Source organism: Hyla sarda, chromosome 6 (assembly GCF_029499605.1).
Source record: "Hyla sarda isolate aHylSar1 chromosome 6, aHylSar1.hap1, whole genome shotgun sequence".
NCBI lineage: Eukaryota > Metazoa > Chordata > Amphibia > Anura > Hylidae > Hyla > Hyla sarda.
Window position 1 is genome coordinate 141480149 of NC_079194.1, and position 16097 is coordinate 141496245.

The 16097-nt window shown below is 47.1% G+C and overlaps 1 protein-coding gene across 2 annotated transcripts in view; it reads right to left on the reverse strand.

Annotated features, from left to right (window-relative positions):
• Positions 1 to 2513: 2513 nt before the first annotated feature.
• The window catches only part of SH3BP1 (SH3 domain binding protein 1), a 101163-nt gene continuing 87579 nt past the window's right edge, over positions 2514 to 16097 (reverse strand). For both annotated transcript variants that reach the window (XM_056525293.1, XM_056525292.1), the window contains exons 13-18: positions 15956 to 16036; positions 4849 to 4962; positions 4660 to 4757; positions 3752 to 3875; positions 3135 to 3265; positions 2514 to 3010 (exon numbers count right to left, since the gene is read on the reverse strand). In XM_056525293.1, coding sequence (XP_056381268.1) covers positions 2736 to 3010; positions 3135 to 3265; positions 3752 to 3875; positions 4660 to 4757; positions 4849 to 4962; positions 15956 to 16036 — 823 coding nt within the window. In that variant the 3' untranslated portion in view covers positions 2514 to 2735. The remainder of the gene's footprint in view (positions 3011 to 3134; positions 3266 to 3751; positions 3876 to 4659; positions 4758 to 4848; positions 4963 to 15955; positions 16037 to 16097) is intronic.

A 16097-nucleotide genomic window follows, 5' to 3' on the forward strand; every position in this document is an offset into this window, starting at 1 on the left:
TTTTTCCTTTGTTTTGTCCTGACAGGATGTTGCTTTGGAGTGCTCTGGTCTCCTTGGGCCGCTAGGGTCCAATTCTGGTTAGTCCTTGTGTCGGACACTATCCTAAACTGCTGTGGCGGGCCTTCCTTTTTTGCTTAGCCCTCCTGGTTTTATGGGCCTTAGCGTTTCCATTGTGGACAGTCCTTCTGTACTCCCGGATGGTTCTGGACTGGCTGGCTTCCTAGTCAACCTTTTTTCTTGTCTCTCCATATGGACCGTAGATTTAGTCTCAGCATGCAACGGTCCTTTTTCTTGGCGTCCTAGCCCATCTCCAGGGATGGGGGATCTTCCGAGAGCTTTGTTCCTGGACCTTGGTTGTACTCTGGCCTGGGGTCTTGTCCGCGAGCCTTACAGACGAGTGGGTTCGGTCTCTGACTGTTTACCCTTTTTTTTTCTAGTGATTGTTATTCCCACCCTAGGGGACTGCTTTGGTACGTCCCATCAGTAAGGTGTCCCCCAATGAAGAAGCGACCGAGAAAAGGAGATTTTTTTGTGCTTACCGTAAAATCTCTTTCTCGTAGCCTTCATTGGGGGACACTGCACCCATTCATATCTTCCTTTTTTTGTCCGGATGATCTTTTCAGAGTCATTTTCTGGGATTCTTTTATGGGTCCTTCAGACATATTTCCTTGTTGGCTTTTCCTACTGCTTTGTGACAAAACTGATTACCTCATTGCAGGCGGGCGGGTATATCCTGCCAGGGAGGAGCCGACTTTTTTTCTTTTTAGTGTCAGCGCCTCTTAGTGGCAAGAGCATATATCCATCAGTATGGTGTCCCCCAATGAAGGCTACAAGAAAGAGATTTTACGGTAAGCACAAAAAAATCTCCTTTTCTCGGTCGCTTCTTCATTGGGGGACACCTTACTGATGGGACGTACCAAAGCCAACATTTTTTATGAAAAATAAATAAATGATCTCCTGGGGCACTTCCTACCCTATACTGCTAAACAAAATTGCATATAAAACATAAAAAAAAACACATAGTCAATTCGAAACACACAAAAGAAATAATAGCAATAACACTGTCCTATCAAAAAATAAGGTGCTCCATCGGATCATTTCTTGTTTAACCTCCATAGGTCGAGTGCACATCAGCAGTGAAGTGACTTCTGTTCAGAGGAGCTCCACTAGCCGAGACTGTTCAGATTACGGTAGCTGAACAGAGAAAATGTTCTAATATTTTCTCCACTAAACAGACACCAGGCGGGAACCCAATGGACCTCACTGAAAGTCAATAGAACCCATTGGGTCCCATTGGTGTTTGTTTTCTATAAAAAGCTAAAGTCAACAGAAAAGTCAACATTCTGCCTTTGTTTTGATGTTTTACAGTTTTGTGCAGAATTCCTTTACAGGTATCAACCCCCCCCAATTGAGGTTTCACAGTCATTAAATAGCTTAGGGTACTATGACCACATAGTTTCTTGATATACCCCTCGGTTCCTGAGGTATGAGAGTATATAAGTTGTCTGAAAATTTAGTGAATAAGTAGGATGGTAGTGAACTTAATTTTAATAATGAGAGTGGCTATCAGGTGATGAGCGGGATTATACAGTTAGGGTGTGTGAAAGTTGTACATTGACGGGTGTGTATGTCTAATACACACCCCCAGACTATATAATCCCACCTTTTACCTAATATTCACTCCTATTATTAAAACTAAATTCACAGCTGTCCAACTGATTCCTTGAATTGTCTGACAACCTATACACTCTCACATCTCTGGAACAGAAGGGCGTAAAGTGGTTCTCCAGTGAAAAGACAACTCTCTCTGGGTCTCTTCTGCGCTCCCGTTAAAATAACAGGAGCACATGCTGTCTGCAGAACGTGCTCCTCTCAGAGAGCCGGGGTCTTGTTCAGGAGATCACAGGAGGTCCCGCGAACATACACTTATCCCCTATTATGTGAATCATAAGTTGTCTCTTACCGGACAACCCCTTTAAAGTTATGCCCATCACACTTATTCCCTGAATACGTCCCATATATCTCAGGAATGGAAGGGTGTATTAGGAAACTGTAAAAAGGTGTGTGATTGGGGTACCCTAAGATATTTAATTATCTATTTTTTGGGGGGTTGGTCATGGTCCTCTAAGAGTGTACAACTTCATCTACTATGTTTTCTACAAATTGTATGATCTGCTATGTCTGAGCATTACTTAGGGTACATTCACATGTGAATATTTTGCTGCGTATTTTGCTGATGATTTTCCTACTGGAAGGAAAATCAACAGCAGAAAATCTGCAGCAAAATAAGCTTCAAAATATGCATGTGTAAACATACCCTTATAATTAATCTGTATTACTTATTGAATAAATTAAATCATCATAGGCTGTCGCCTAGCACAACACCATATTTATGATTGGCATATACATAAGTAGCATTTTGTTTCATAATTATTTAACTAAACATGACATATCATTCACATATTTCACCACGGATACCACTATATGAATAAAAACTCTCAGAATAGTTAGAATCAATAAACTATTTAATGATCATAGGAGCCAGTCCCATGTTTACATGAAGAAAGTGGAAACCAGTACCTCGTCTGTACAGGAAACTGCACTGGATCACATATTACATTCTGTGTTATGTACTTAACATATTGTAGCATCTTATATTTCTATTATGAGTCTCTTACACTCAGAATGACCCAGCCTGGGTAAATACAAGTTTTAGGTGTAGAACTCCCTTCCCTCTAGGTTTCTGTAGATTGAATGCGGTTCCTGGGCAGAGGCTGTGGAGGGGCTCTCTTTGAGGGATCTGTATCTCCTCCCTCTGATTTCACATTAGGACCCTTGGCTGGCTGGGGGGGATGAGGTGGGGGCATGTTTGGTACTCTAAGACTTCCACCAACAATCCTCCTAGGTATGGGTCGGGGGCTCTGGAGTTCATCAGAGGCTTCATTATTGGTGGATACTCGAGGTTGTGCAGGTGGAGGGATACTGGGACGCAGAGGTGCCGGTCGCTTCACTGCAAAATAAAGAAAATAAATATTTTCCACCACATAAAAGAAAACAATAATGCATATTGGTGCTGAACACAAAGTAATTAGATAATAAAGATAAGAGCTGCAGCAGGGAAATTCTTTTCTTACCTTTACGAGCTGTAGTCGGGCTGAAATCTGGTTGATTTAATGTATTACTGCCCCCCTCAATAACAGGCAATCCCTTCAAAGGAACTGCTTTCATAGAAGGTTCTGGAGAAACACTCAGGACTTCGGCATCGCTGTAATAGTTATAAAACAACAACAAGTCAATAGCAAACTTTAAAAAGAGGCAAGAGGTTGGAGCCAGCACCATGAAGTCACTAGAATGGGGATGGGGGTAGCAGTTCCAATTGGGAACATCACAAGATTTACAGTACAGTCAGTGCCTCTGGATGGCTGGTATAAGTGTTATGTAAGTACTTGGTACATCTGGAGTATCAGTATTTATGGCTTTATAGTTTTGAAAAGTTGCTGCCTATTACAGAGATAAATGTACAAGCTGCATCCTATTACGGAGATAAATGTAGAAGTTCATCTACATATTATGTTTACATATATACAGAAGGAGGGAAGCTCATTTTGTAATGGGAGGTCATCAGTCTGAATTAGTTTTGTCATAAATCTATGTGTTCTGCTCAGTTCCTTGTCTTTGTTGCCAAAGTTTGTATAATTTGCAGAGCAGACAAACGGGAAGAGGTCCAAGCTTAACACAACTATGGACTCACCTTCCTAATATGGCTGGAGGTGGAGAGCTTGGTGTAGGGATGTGTTCAGTTTTTGAAGTCACCTCGCTCAGTACTGGAGCTTCCGATGCAGGTTCAGAGTCTTCTGGAACCCCAAAATCTACATCTACAAAATGCGATCAGAGAGAAAAAAAGGCTTCTGAAAAAGCATACATGGTTCTTGGCTCAGGTCTACTATAGCAGTACCACTATCATCACTTAGGATAAAATTCAGTACTTGGGTAGGGTCACACGTAAAGGATCTGCAGCGTATTTCACGCTGCGGATCGGCCGGTGAACCGACCGATTTTGTGCCTCCAACTGTTTAGTTAGATTTTTCATGTCTCATTCTGTTTTCTGGCAGAGACTTACTTGTCATTTGTGTGCCAATTTGATAAAGGAATATCTTAATAAATAAGCAAGCCAAATACGTTAGATAAAGGCTGGCGACACTTGATGATTTTGGCTGATGATATAATGATGGGGAAATCCTGACCATCCTTTGGCTGCAGATGTCACGGGAAAGATGGATCAGGCATATTGGGTTTCACCAAGCCCACTCTTTTAATCCTGCTGAAGACAGCAGTTCCCAGAGGAGCCTGAATATGGAGAGAGGGCTATGGCGGCTGCCGAATTCCCTCTCCTCATTGATATAAACACACAGACTGAGCATCAGCTGAAAAGGACTGACAGCTACTGCATGAGTATGGCTAGCTATAGACAAAATACCTTTGGCCAGATAGATCGAGAATACCTGAAGCCAGACTGACGAAACACAATGGGAAAAAAGAATCATGCAAAATCCTATTTCTAACTACATAGCAATACAAATGGATGCTTGGCTTATTCCTGGACAAACGACCAAACTGTTTTGGTGTATGAACAGCTTGAGACTCGTAAATCTATTTTACCTTCGGGGAAAACTTCAGCAGCACAACTTATCAATCCTTCAACTACATTCACTACCAGGATGGGGGAAGCAGAAGCCATGTCAATTATAGATGGATCACTGCAAAGATGGAAAGAGCATATGATGAGAACAGGAGTGCTTTTCATATGGCTTCATATTATGTCCAGACAGAACAAGGTATTGTTCTTACCCTTCACTATGAGCCCATAATAGATTGGGACCTAGCACAATCGCTATGTTACTAGGGGTCATCTTGTTCACTTCCTGATGTTCCGCCAACTTTGCCAGAAACTTTATTAAATACCTGGAATAGACAAAATCTACAAAAGTGATCTTTAGAGAGACTGAATGAGTCTTCTCACACTCACACACTCACAGAATCACAGACAAGGGGGAGCGTTGTTTATTGGTCCTGGCAGGCTAATAAACTAAACCATTAATAACTTCTGTTGACTTAATGCATCTTCTCTTATAAACTGTATACCTAGATTTAATAAACTATCTATCTATCTAAACTAACTATCTAATTCTTAGACACCGTAAACATTGACTAGACAGTATACGTTTTTGGCACTCAGTGTTGCATCCTAAGCCATGTCCCTTTTAGAAATAGCACATTTGTGAAGAGGTTGAGGACATTTTACAACCTATCACGGCGCAATTGACGTCCATGCAGCGACAAATTAAGACTGTACTTGACAGGGCAGACGACATGGAGAATAGGCTTAGGTGCAATAATATCTGACTGGTGGGCCTGCCCGAAAAAGCTCCTTCAGAGACCTTTTCACCCTACTTTACAGTGGAGAGGGCTCATCGGGTCCCGGCTCTGCCCCCCCCCCCCAGGGGCCCCTTCTAGACCATTCCTGGCGAAACTTCTCCATTATAGAGACAGAGACGCTATCCTTAGAGCTGTGCAAATTAAAGGAGAAGTACGCTATAATGATAGCAGGGTGGCATTCTATCCGGATTTCTACGTGGAGCTGCGAAAAAAGAAGGAACCAGTTTACTGAAATTCGCTGCCGCCTCCATTTCAAGGGATACCGCCATGCAATGCTGTTCCCGGCCCACCTTCGGGTGGTGGATGCGACAAATACCCGATTCTTCACGTTCCGACTGAGGCTTTGCAGTGGGTGGATGTGGCTCCGGACTGACCATTTGAAAATATCCTTGTCTTCACTTCTTATCTGCCTTAATGTGTTAATTAGCTAGAGTAAGGGGTTAGGATGTCTCCTTAAGTCCCCTTCCTTGAGTTTTGGTCATGGACTTACTCTGCAGATTTTCCTCTCCTCATGCTGGGTCCCTTTTGTTGGCCCTTTTCTTTAGTTAGTTGGAGTTGGGTTGGTGGGAGGGTGTGGGACTGTTTGGATCACTAGGACTTTTGCTACCGTTAGGTTAGTGTTTCAGGGTCTAGGTCTACACAAGTTTATAGTGTTAGACAGGGTTTTGTTGGGGATGCATTTGTTATGCTTAGCATTTGTTTGTGTTTATTTTCCAGTTTTTCTGTCTGGTCCTTTGTTTCACCTGTGGTATGCAAGGTATATGTTCCCGGAGTCCCTCAGGTGGTGGACTTATGTCTCAGGTGCACCTTTACCTATGATCTGTCCCTTTGGTAGGGAGGAGGTTTCCCTGCCATGTTGTATTTATACTGTCGATTGTCTTTTCAGGTACAGATAATGGGATCCCTTAAAATAGTGAGTTGGAATGTTAGAGGCCTTAACTCCAAATTCAAGTGAGCTCTGTGTCTGGACTATGTAAAAAAGCAGTCCTGGACCTGATTTGCTTACAAGAAACCCATTTAACTGGTCAGAAAATACTTGCCCTAAAGAGAGCATGGATAGCGAGAGGTTACCATTCTACTTATTCTTCCTCTGCGCGGGGAGTGTCTATTTTGGTAACTAAATCCCTTCCCCTGGTCATTAATCAAGTGGCTTGTGATCATTTTTGTAGGTTTGTGATAGTCCAATGTTCCCTACATACCTTTAGTTTCCAGTTGGTGTCTGTGTATGTTCCCCCCTCCGTTTCATGTTGAGGTCTTAGACTGTATTAAGTCCAAATTGTTAACATTTCCTTCTCTGCCTGTTTTTCTTATAGGTGACTTTAATGCGGTCCCGGATCCAAGTGTCGATCGTACTGATGCAGCAGTACCTGGGTCTCCTGGTCTTAACAACTGGAGTATACCGCTGTCCCTTATTGATGTTTGGCGCTGGAAGCATCCATCTGACCCATTATTTTCTTTCTACTTAGCGGTGCATAAATCATTCTCCAGGATAGATCTGGCATATGCCTCTTCTGATCTTCCACCTCTGGTAAGAGATGTCTTGTACACCACTAGGGGGGATCTCTGAACACTCAGCTCTTATATTGTCCTTGGGTTTGGGCCCTTGTCAATACTCCAAGGTCTGGCGGATGCATCCTGGCTGGCTGCAGGAGGAGGTGGTGACGGCATCATTGTAGAAGCCCATAATTGCTTTTGGGAACACAATAGGTCCCATCCTGACAACTTAGTGCAATTTGGGGATAAAAATGGCAGGTGGCTGGCAGGGGCGGACTGACACCACTCAGGGCCCCCGGACCAAATAAAGCAAGGGCCCCCAGCAAGACTCCACCCCTGGCCCCACCTCTGCCCCGCCCAGTATGTACATGAATATTTGCCATAGAATAGGGGGTGCAGTGCACTTGAGGCTATGGTGTACTTTGAGGGATGGCAATGCCAATAACCTTAACTACACCAAGCGATTAAAAACACTGAACTATACTCCTCCTTTTTGTGCCAACTTGGGATCTCTGTCTGTGATACCCAGTCCAACTTGGCTCCAGCCTTCACTCACCTTAAAGAGGTACTACAGTGGAAAACATTTTTTTAAATCAACTGGTGCCAGAAAGTTAAACAGATTTGTAAAATGACTTCTATTAAAAAATCTTATTCCTACCAGTACTTATTAGCGGCTGCATACTTCAGAGGAAATTCTTTTCTTTTTGGATTTTTTTTTCTGTCACGACCACAGCGCTCTCTGCTGACACCTCTGTCCATTTTAGGAATTGTCCAGAGCAGAATATGTTTGCTATGGGGAATTTCTCCTGCTTTGGACAGTTCCTGACAGACAGAGGTGTCAACAGAGAGACCCGTGGTCATGACAGAAGAGAAATCCAAAAAGAAAAGAATTTCCTCTGTAGTATACAGCCGCTAATAAGGAAGGATTAAGATTTTTTAATAGAAGTAATTTACAAATCTGTTTAACTTTCTAGCACCAGTTGATTTAAAAAAAATAAAAAAATAAGTTTTTCACCGCTCCCTACATGATGGCACAGTCAGATATATAACTCATCTCTGACTGTGCCATCATATAGTGAGCGGTGAAAGGCAGGTAAAAAATAGCAACTAGTCCATTTATAAGCCGCACACTTTACCTTTTTTGCCTCCTGCTTGGGTGAGGCCGAGTCCTCTAAGATTTATTACAGAAATAGCACAGCAGCACAGAGGGAACGACAGTTCCCTCCAGAAATACTCTGTGCTGCTGTGCTATTTCTTAAATAAATCTTAGAGGCCTCAGCCTCACCCAAGCAGGGGGTGGGAAAAGGGCCGTAATACACAAAATGCACTATATCTACACAAAATGCACTATATCTATTTAGCTGTAGATTAAAGTGCTGCTTTAGACAGCAACTCACAAATGATGTCTTCTCTAATCAGCCTTGTTCCCTTCTCTTCTCCACCTGGTCTGCGCCATCATGACCATTTCTTCCAGCCACAATTCTTCACCATTAAACCTGCAAAACAAACCTATTAGGCTCCACACTTTTTTTCCATGGGTGACAGAGGGGTGTAGAGGAGTGTACAGGGGTGACAGAGGGGTGTAGAGGAGTGTACAGGGGTGACAGAGGGGTGTAGAGGAGTGTACATGGGTGACAGAGGGGTGTAGAGGAGTGTACAGGGGTGACGGGGGTGTATAGGAGTGTACATGGGTGACAGCGGTGTATAGGAGTGTACATGGGTGACAGAGGGGTGTAGAGGAGTGTACATGAGTGACAGCGGTGTATAGGAGTGTACATGGGTGACAGAGGGGTGTAGAGGAGTGTACAGGGGTGTAGAGGAGTGTACATGGGTGACAGGGGTGTAGAGGAGTGTACAGGGGTGACGGGGGTGTATAGGAGTGTACATGGGTGACAGCGGTGTATAGGAGTGTACATGGGTGACAGAGGGGTGTAGAGGAGTGTACATGGGTGACAGCGGTGTATAGGAGTGTACATGGGTGACAGAGGGGTGTAGAGGAGTGTACAGAGGGGTGTAGAGGAGTGTACATGGGTGACAGAGGGGTGTAGAGGAGTGTACATGGGTGACAGAGGGGTGTAGAGGAGTGTACATGGGTGACAGAGGGGTGTAGAGGAGTGTGCATGGGTGACAGGGGGCGTAGGGGGTGACAGAGGGGTGTAGAGGAGTGTACAGAGGGGTGTAGAGGAGTGTACAGAGGGGTGTAGAGGAGTGTACATGGGTGACAGAGGGGTGTAGAGGAGTGTACATGGGTGACAGAGGGGTGTAGAGGAGTGTACATGGGTAACCGAGGGGTCTTGAGGAGTGTACATGGGTAACCGAGGGGTCTTGAGGAGTGTACATGGGTAACCGAGGGGTCTTGAGGAGTGTACATGGGTGACAGAGGGGTGTAGAGGAGTGTACATGGGTGACAGAGGGGTGTACATGGGTAACTGAGAGGTGTAGAGGAGTGTACATGGGTGGCAGAGGGGTGTAAAGGAGTGTACATGGGTGACGGGGCGTAGGGGCTGGCAGAGGGGTGTACATGTGTGATAGAGGTGTAGAGGAGTGTACATGGGTGGTAGAGGGGTGTAGAAGAGTGAACATGGGTGACAGGGGGCGTAGGGGGTTACAGAGGGGTGGACAGGCATGACAAGGTGGTAACAGAGGGGTGGACAGGCGTGACAAGGTGATAACAGAGGGGTAGATAGGGGATGGACATGGGTGACAAGGATGTGGTCAGGGGTGGACAATGGAGAGTGAACATCATGGGTGACAGGGGGATGGACAGGGGTGACAGAGAAGTGGATGGGGGTGGACATGCATGACAGGAGGGTGAAAAGGGGGTAAAAGAGGGGTGGACAGGAGTGGGAGAGGGGTGGACTAGGGTGACAAAGGGACAGAGGGGTGAATAGGGGGTGGACATGGGTGACAGAGGGGTAGACTAGGGGGTGGTCAGAGGGTTGGATGGGGGGTGATCATGGGTGACAGAGAGATGGACAGGGGGTGACAGAGGGGTGACCAAGGTGGACATGGATGACAGGGGGGGTGGACATGGGAGACAAGGGGGGGGGGTGAACAGGGGTGACGGGGGGGTGAACAGGGGTGACAGGGGGGTAAAAGAAGGGTGACAGAGGGGTGAATAGGGGGATGGACATTGCGGATAGGGGGGAAGTCTGGGGGGGTGGTCAGAGGGTTGCCCAGGGGGGACATGGGTGGACATGGATGACAGGGGGGATGGACATGGGAGACAGGGGGGATGGACAAGGATGACGGGGGGAATGGACAAGGATGACGGGGGTTAAAGGGGTGAATAAGGCTGTGGACATGGGTGACAGGGGGTAGATTGGAGGGTGGACATGGGAGACAGGGGGTGAACAGGGGTGACAGGGGGGTGAACAGGGGTGACAGGGGGTCAGAGGTGTGGACGGGCGTGACAAGGGGGTAAAAGAGGGGTGGACAGGGGTTCACAAAGGGACAGAGAGGTGAATAAGGGGGTGGACAGGGGTGGCCAAGGTGGACATGGATGACGGGTGGGGTGGGGGGGGGGGGGTTGAACAGGTATGACAGGGGGGTGGAAAAGGATGACAAGGGGGTAAAAGAGGGGTGACAAATGGGACAGGGGTGAATGGGGGATGGACATGGGTGACAGGGTAGACTGGGGCTGGACAGGGGAGGTGGTGAACATGGGTGACAGGGTGGACAAGGCAGACATGAATGAAAGGAGGGTGGACATGAATGACGGGGGGGGGGGGTGATGGGTGGCCCGGGGGGAAGGGTAACAGAGGGGTGGAAAGGGTACAGTACCTTAAGCAAGCCGGCACAGGGCGCAGCTTGCAGTTCCACGGCATCTTCGGCACCATTTTCGCCTTACTGTGCCGGAGGGGGACGCTGGGTGCGCAGTACGCACGTATGCTTCCCTTCCCCCCTCCGGCGCTGCCAGTCACAGGCGCACAGGCTGGGGCGGGAAATTATACAAAAAATAATAATTCACGCCAAAATCCCACAGCATCAGGGGAGCACGGCTTGATCTAGGGGGGGCCATGGTCCCCTCTCGCCCCCCCTAGCGACGCCACTGGTTCTCCGGGGGGCGGGCCCGCCGGCTAAATCACAGACACCGCGGTAGCGGTGCCGGGCCCGGGTGTCACGGGAAATTGAAATATATATTTTTTTGAAATTTTATTTAAAGTGACAGGCAGTGGACAGCGGGCCCCCTTCCCGGCCGGGCCTTAGGACGTCGGCCTATTGGACCGGCCTGTCAGTCCGCCCCTGGTTGCTGGCATATTTGGCTAGAGAGAGCAGGCCTGTCGTTGCTATACCCTGTATTAGGGGGGCTACTGGGATACTAGAAACTGACCCTGTGGCTATTAATGTGTTTCAGGACTCTTATAGTGTTCTCTATACCTCTCAATTACCAACTGTTCCAGACTGTTTAGTGTCTTTTTTGCAGAGTTTGCCTCTTACGCCCTTAACCACGGCCCAGGCAGCCGCATTAGATGCCCCTTTTTCTTATGAGGAAGTCTCTTTGGCTATTGCTTCTCTGCAATCAGGAAAGACCCCGGAATTGGATGGCATGATTGGAGACTGGTACAGGGCGAATGAGGAGCGGCTAATTCCTATGTTACAAAATCTTTTCAGTGTGGCCCTGGAGACTGGGAGACTCCCTGACTCCATGAGGGAGGCCCTTATTGTGGTGCTTTCCAAGCTGGGTAAGGATCCAACTCTACCGGATTCCTATAGACCTATTTCCCCCCTTAACATAAATATCAAACTTCTGGCTAAAATATTAGCTAATCAGTTGCATAAGGTTGTAGCCACTGTCATCCATCCTGACCAGACGGGCTTTATGCTGGGGAGAGCTACAGAAATGAATGTCCAGCGGCTGCACCTTAACATAGCTGCGGCAGAAGGGGGATACCTCTGGGGGATATGTGGTTAGCTTGGACATCTATAAAGCCTATGATTCTATGGAATGGCTCTTTCTGCAGGTTGTTTTGGGGGCCATACGGTTTGGTCCATGGTTCCGGGCGTGGGTACGGTTGTTGTACGATAGCCCTAGGGCTAGGGTGCAAACTAATCTGTAGGTCTCTGAGTCATTTCAGCTGGGTAGGGGGACGAGGCAGGGTTGTCCCTTGTCTCCCTTTTTGTTTGCCCTGGCAGTTGAGCCCCTGGCTGCAGCCATCCAAGTGTCCACCTGTATTCATGGGGTCTGTAGAGGTTCTTTGGAGGAAAAGGTGTCCATGTATGCGGATGATACGCTAGTTTACTTAGCAGATGTCCAGGATTCCCTGATGGCCTTATTTACTCTCCCTGATGATTTTAGTTCCTTTTCCTGTCTCAGGGTTAATTGGGCTAAGTCTTCCTTGATGTCTATCTATGGCAGCAGACCCTGTACCATCTCTTCCTCATGGGTTGCAAACAGTTACTCAATTTAAATATTTGGGAGTAGAGGTTTCTGCTTGTGTGAAGGATTTTGTATGGTTGGATTTAGATCCTTTGTTGTTGTCTGTGATAGCTAAATGCCAGGCCTTTTCCCCTCTGCTCCTTTCCCTGGCTGGCAGGATTAATATATTTTAAAATGATACATCTACCTAAGTTTTTTTTTTAAATATAGTTTCCATCTCTCTCCTGTGATTCCCCCTAAGAGGTTCTTTACGAAGTGGCGTTTTGAGATCCTTCTATTGGCAAGACAAACCACCACCATTGGGTCAGGCACTGCTCCAGGCATCCAAACAGAGGGGTGGCTTTGCTGCTCCTAACATGCATAATTACTTCTTAGCATCTCAATCGGTGTATGCTGCCTGGTCGATTGACCTGGATCTGGCGAATGCTTCTACTGCTCTAGCGGGAGCTTTCATGGGTTCGTATGAAACATTGACCAAAACCCTATATAGATATACTCCTACTTCTAGGTTGTTGACCCCTATTAAAACCGTGGCTGAGGTTTGGTCGGTGGTCTCTAGACAAAGTCTCTAGTCAAAGTCGCCATGCATTTGTTTGGGGAGTTTCCTTCTTTCCCCTCATTTCAAGAACTATGGGACCGCTTTCATCTCCCTTGGAGTGCCCAGTTACGGTATTTCCAGTTGAGACATGCTGTGGTGGTGCAGTTTGGCTCTCTTAATGTGACCCCGGCTTTTTCTAATGTGGAGCTGCTTCTGGGTACCACTGACCTCACTAAACCTCTGACTCAGGCATATGCATTACTGCAATCGGCGGGTCCGGATCCGTTTGAGTTGGCTTTTGTAAAGTGGATGGATGATGTTCCTGATTTGACGGTATATCAGTGGCGAGAAATTACTAAAACCTACTACCCCACGGTGGTTAGTGCTAGGGATCTACTTATTCAGGTTCGGCTCATCCTACGTCTATACTACACTCCGGTTAGGTTGTTCCGAATTGGTGTCTCTTCTTCAGATGCTTGTTTTCAGTGTAACACAGCTGTGGGCTCTATTATACATGCTATGTGGAGTTGCCCTTGTGTAGAACCCTTCTGGAGAGAGGTGATGCAGTTCTTGACAGATCACTTGGAATTCCCCTGTTTGTCATGTGTTCTCCCCTGTTTGTCTGTTGGGTGTTAATAATGACCTGGCCTTGGGCCCCCATAGGCGCCTACTTATTCGGTTTCTATTGTTCTCCGCACAGAAGGTTTTGATTATAGCCTGGAAGGATGCTTTCCCTCTCCTCCCATTACATGGTGGTTCAATTCAGTTAACAAATATGTACCATTGTACAGGACACTGTACATTAGCCGCAAATACCCCAAGAAATTTGAAAAGGTCTGGATGCCCTGGCTTACTGATAGGAGAGTCGGTTGTACCCCCAGAACTGGTCAGTTCTCCTGGGTAGGTTGATTGTCCCTATCCTCATCTAGGAAGTGGTGGGGTACTCCTGGAGTGTGTGTGTGCTGTCTGTGTTTTTGTTTAATGTCTTGGTGTCGGTTGGGTGTAGATCTCCTTGATTGTCTATTTCAGTGGTGCCCTCTTACTCCAAATTTGGCTTATGTTACTGGGGGCGGTTGGAGGGGGGGCTCTATGCTTGGCTGTATGTTATTGTATATCTGTGTTGTTTAAAAAAACAAAAAAAAGTAAAGAATAAATACTTTCAGAAATAGCACATTTGGCCACACCTCTTATGGACATAGCAGAAAAGTGTCCAAAAAGTATCTAAGATTTATAATGAATGTGGCACAAGACATGTAAGCCAATTTTCTAGCACATAATGTAATTGTAAATCTGTCCCTATGTGTCTACAAATCATACATTGTTTCATGAGGTGTCTGTCCAGACCTATTTGCAGATATACCGTATATACTCGAGTATAAGCCGACCCGAGTATAAGCCGAGACCCCTAATTTCAACCCAAAATCCCAGGAAAAGTTATTGACTCGAGTATAAGCCTAGGGTGGGAAATACCTCATCCCCCCCTGTCATCATCCAGACCCGTCATTAACATCCTCATCATCCCCTTGTCATCATCCCACACATCCCCCCTTCATCATCCCCTTGTCATCATCCCACACATCCCCTTATCATCCCACACATCCCCCCTTCATCATCCCCTTGTCATCATCCCACACATCCCCCCTTCATCATCCCCTTATCATCCCACACATCCCCCCTTCATCATCCCCTTATCATCCCACACATCCCCCCTTCATCATCCCCTTATCATCCCACACATCCCCTTATCCCACACATCCCCCCTTCATCATCCCCTTGTCATCATCCCACACATCCCCCCTTCATCATCCCCTTGTCATCATCCCACACATCCCCTTATCATCCCACACATCCCCCCTTCATCATCCCCTTGTAATCATCCCACACCCCCCCCTTCATCATCCCCACCCCCCTTCATCATCCCCACACCCCCCCCCTTCATCATCCTCTTCTCATCATTCGCCCTCAGTGGTCTTCAACCTGCGGACCTCCAGAGGTTTCAAAACTACAACTCCCAGCAAGCCCGGGCAGCCATCGGCTGTCCGGGCTTGCTGGGAGTTGTAGTTTTGAAACCTCCGGAGGTCCGCAGGTTGAAGACCACTGCGGCCTTCAACCTGCGGACCTCCAGAGGTTTCAAAACTACAACTCCCAGCAAGCCCGGGCAGCCATCGGCTGTCCGGGCTTGCTGGGAGTTGTAGTTTTGAAACCTCCGGAGGTCCGCAGGTTGAAGACCACTGCGGCCTTCAACATCATCCAGCCCCCTCTCACCCCCTTTAGTTCTGAGTACTCACCTCCGCTCGGCGCTGGTCCGGTCCTGCAGGGCTGTCCGGTAAGGAGGTGGTCCGGTGAGGAGGTGGTCCGGGCTGCTATCTTCACCGGGGGCGCCTCTTCTCCGCGCTTCCGGCCCGGAATAGAGCCGTTGCCTTGACAACGACGTATCTGCGTCGTTGTCAAGGCGACGTGACTATTCTGAGGCCGGGCCCGAAGCGCTTAGAAGAGGCCTCCCCGGTGAAGATAGCAGCCCGGACCACCTCCTCACCGGACCACCTCCTCACCGGACAGCCCTGCAGGACCGGACCAGCGCCGAGCGGAGGTGAGTACTCAGAACTAAAGGGGGTGAGAGGGGGCTGGATGATGTTGAAGGCCGCAGTGGTCTTCAACCTGCGGACCTCCGGAGGTTTCAAAACTACAACTCCCAGCAAGCCCGGACAGCCGATGGCTGCCCGGGCTTGCTGGGAGTTGTAGTTTTGAAACCTCTGGAGGTCCGCAGGTTGAAGACCACTGCGGGTGGGGGAGTTCACTCGAGTATAAGCCGAGGGGGGTGTTTTCAGCACGAAAAATCGTGCTGAAAAACTCGGCCTATACTCGAGTATATACGGTATTGCTATAAAAAGTATTTGATTCTCCACAATTTCTTCTATTTTACTATATTTGTCACACTTGAATATTTTAGATATCCAAATAAATTTAACGGTGTATTTGTCATTATAAAAAAAAAACTTCTGACACATCCTAGTTATTTCTCTATGCCTGATGTTGGATCCGGTGAGAGAATATACATTGACATCCCCTTTACTGGGGTCGCCCCTCAGAGTAGAAACAACTTTTACCTGAGGTTGTTGTAGTTTTCAGTGGGAAGCTTCTGGAGAACTTCCCTGTAACTCTCCTGACGTTGTTCTGTATCTTTGATGCTGGAAGATAATGCAAAGAAGATAAAATGTTCTTATAGCAGAAGTCTCATAAATATCAGTT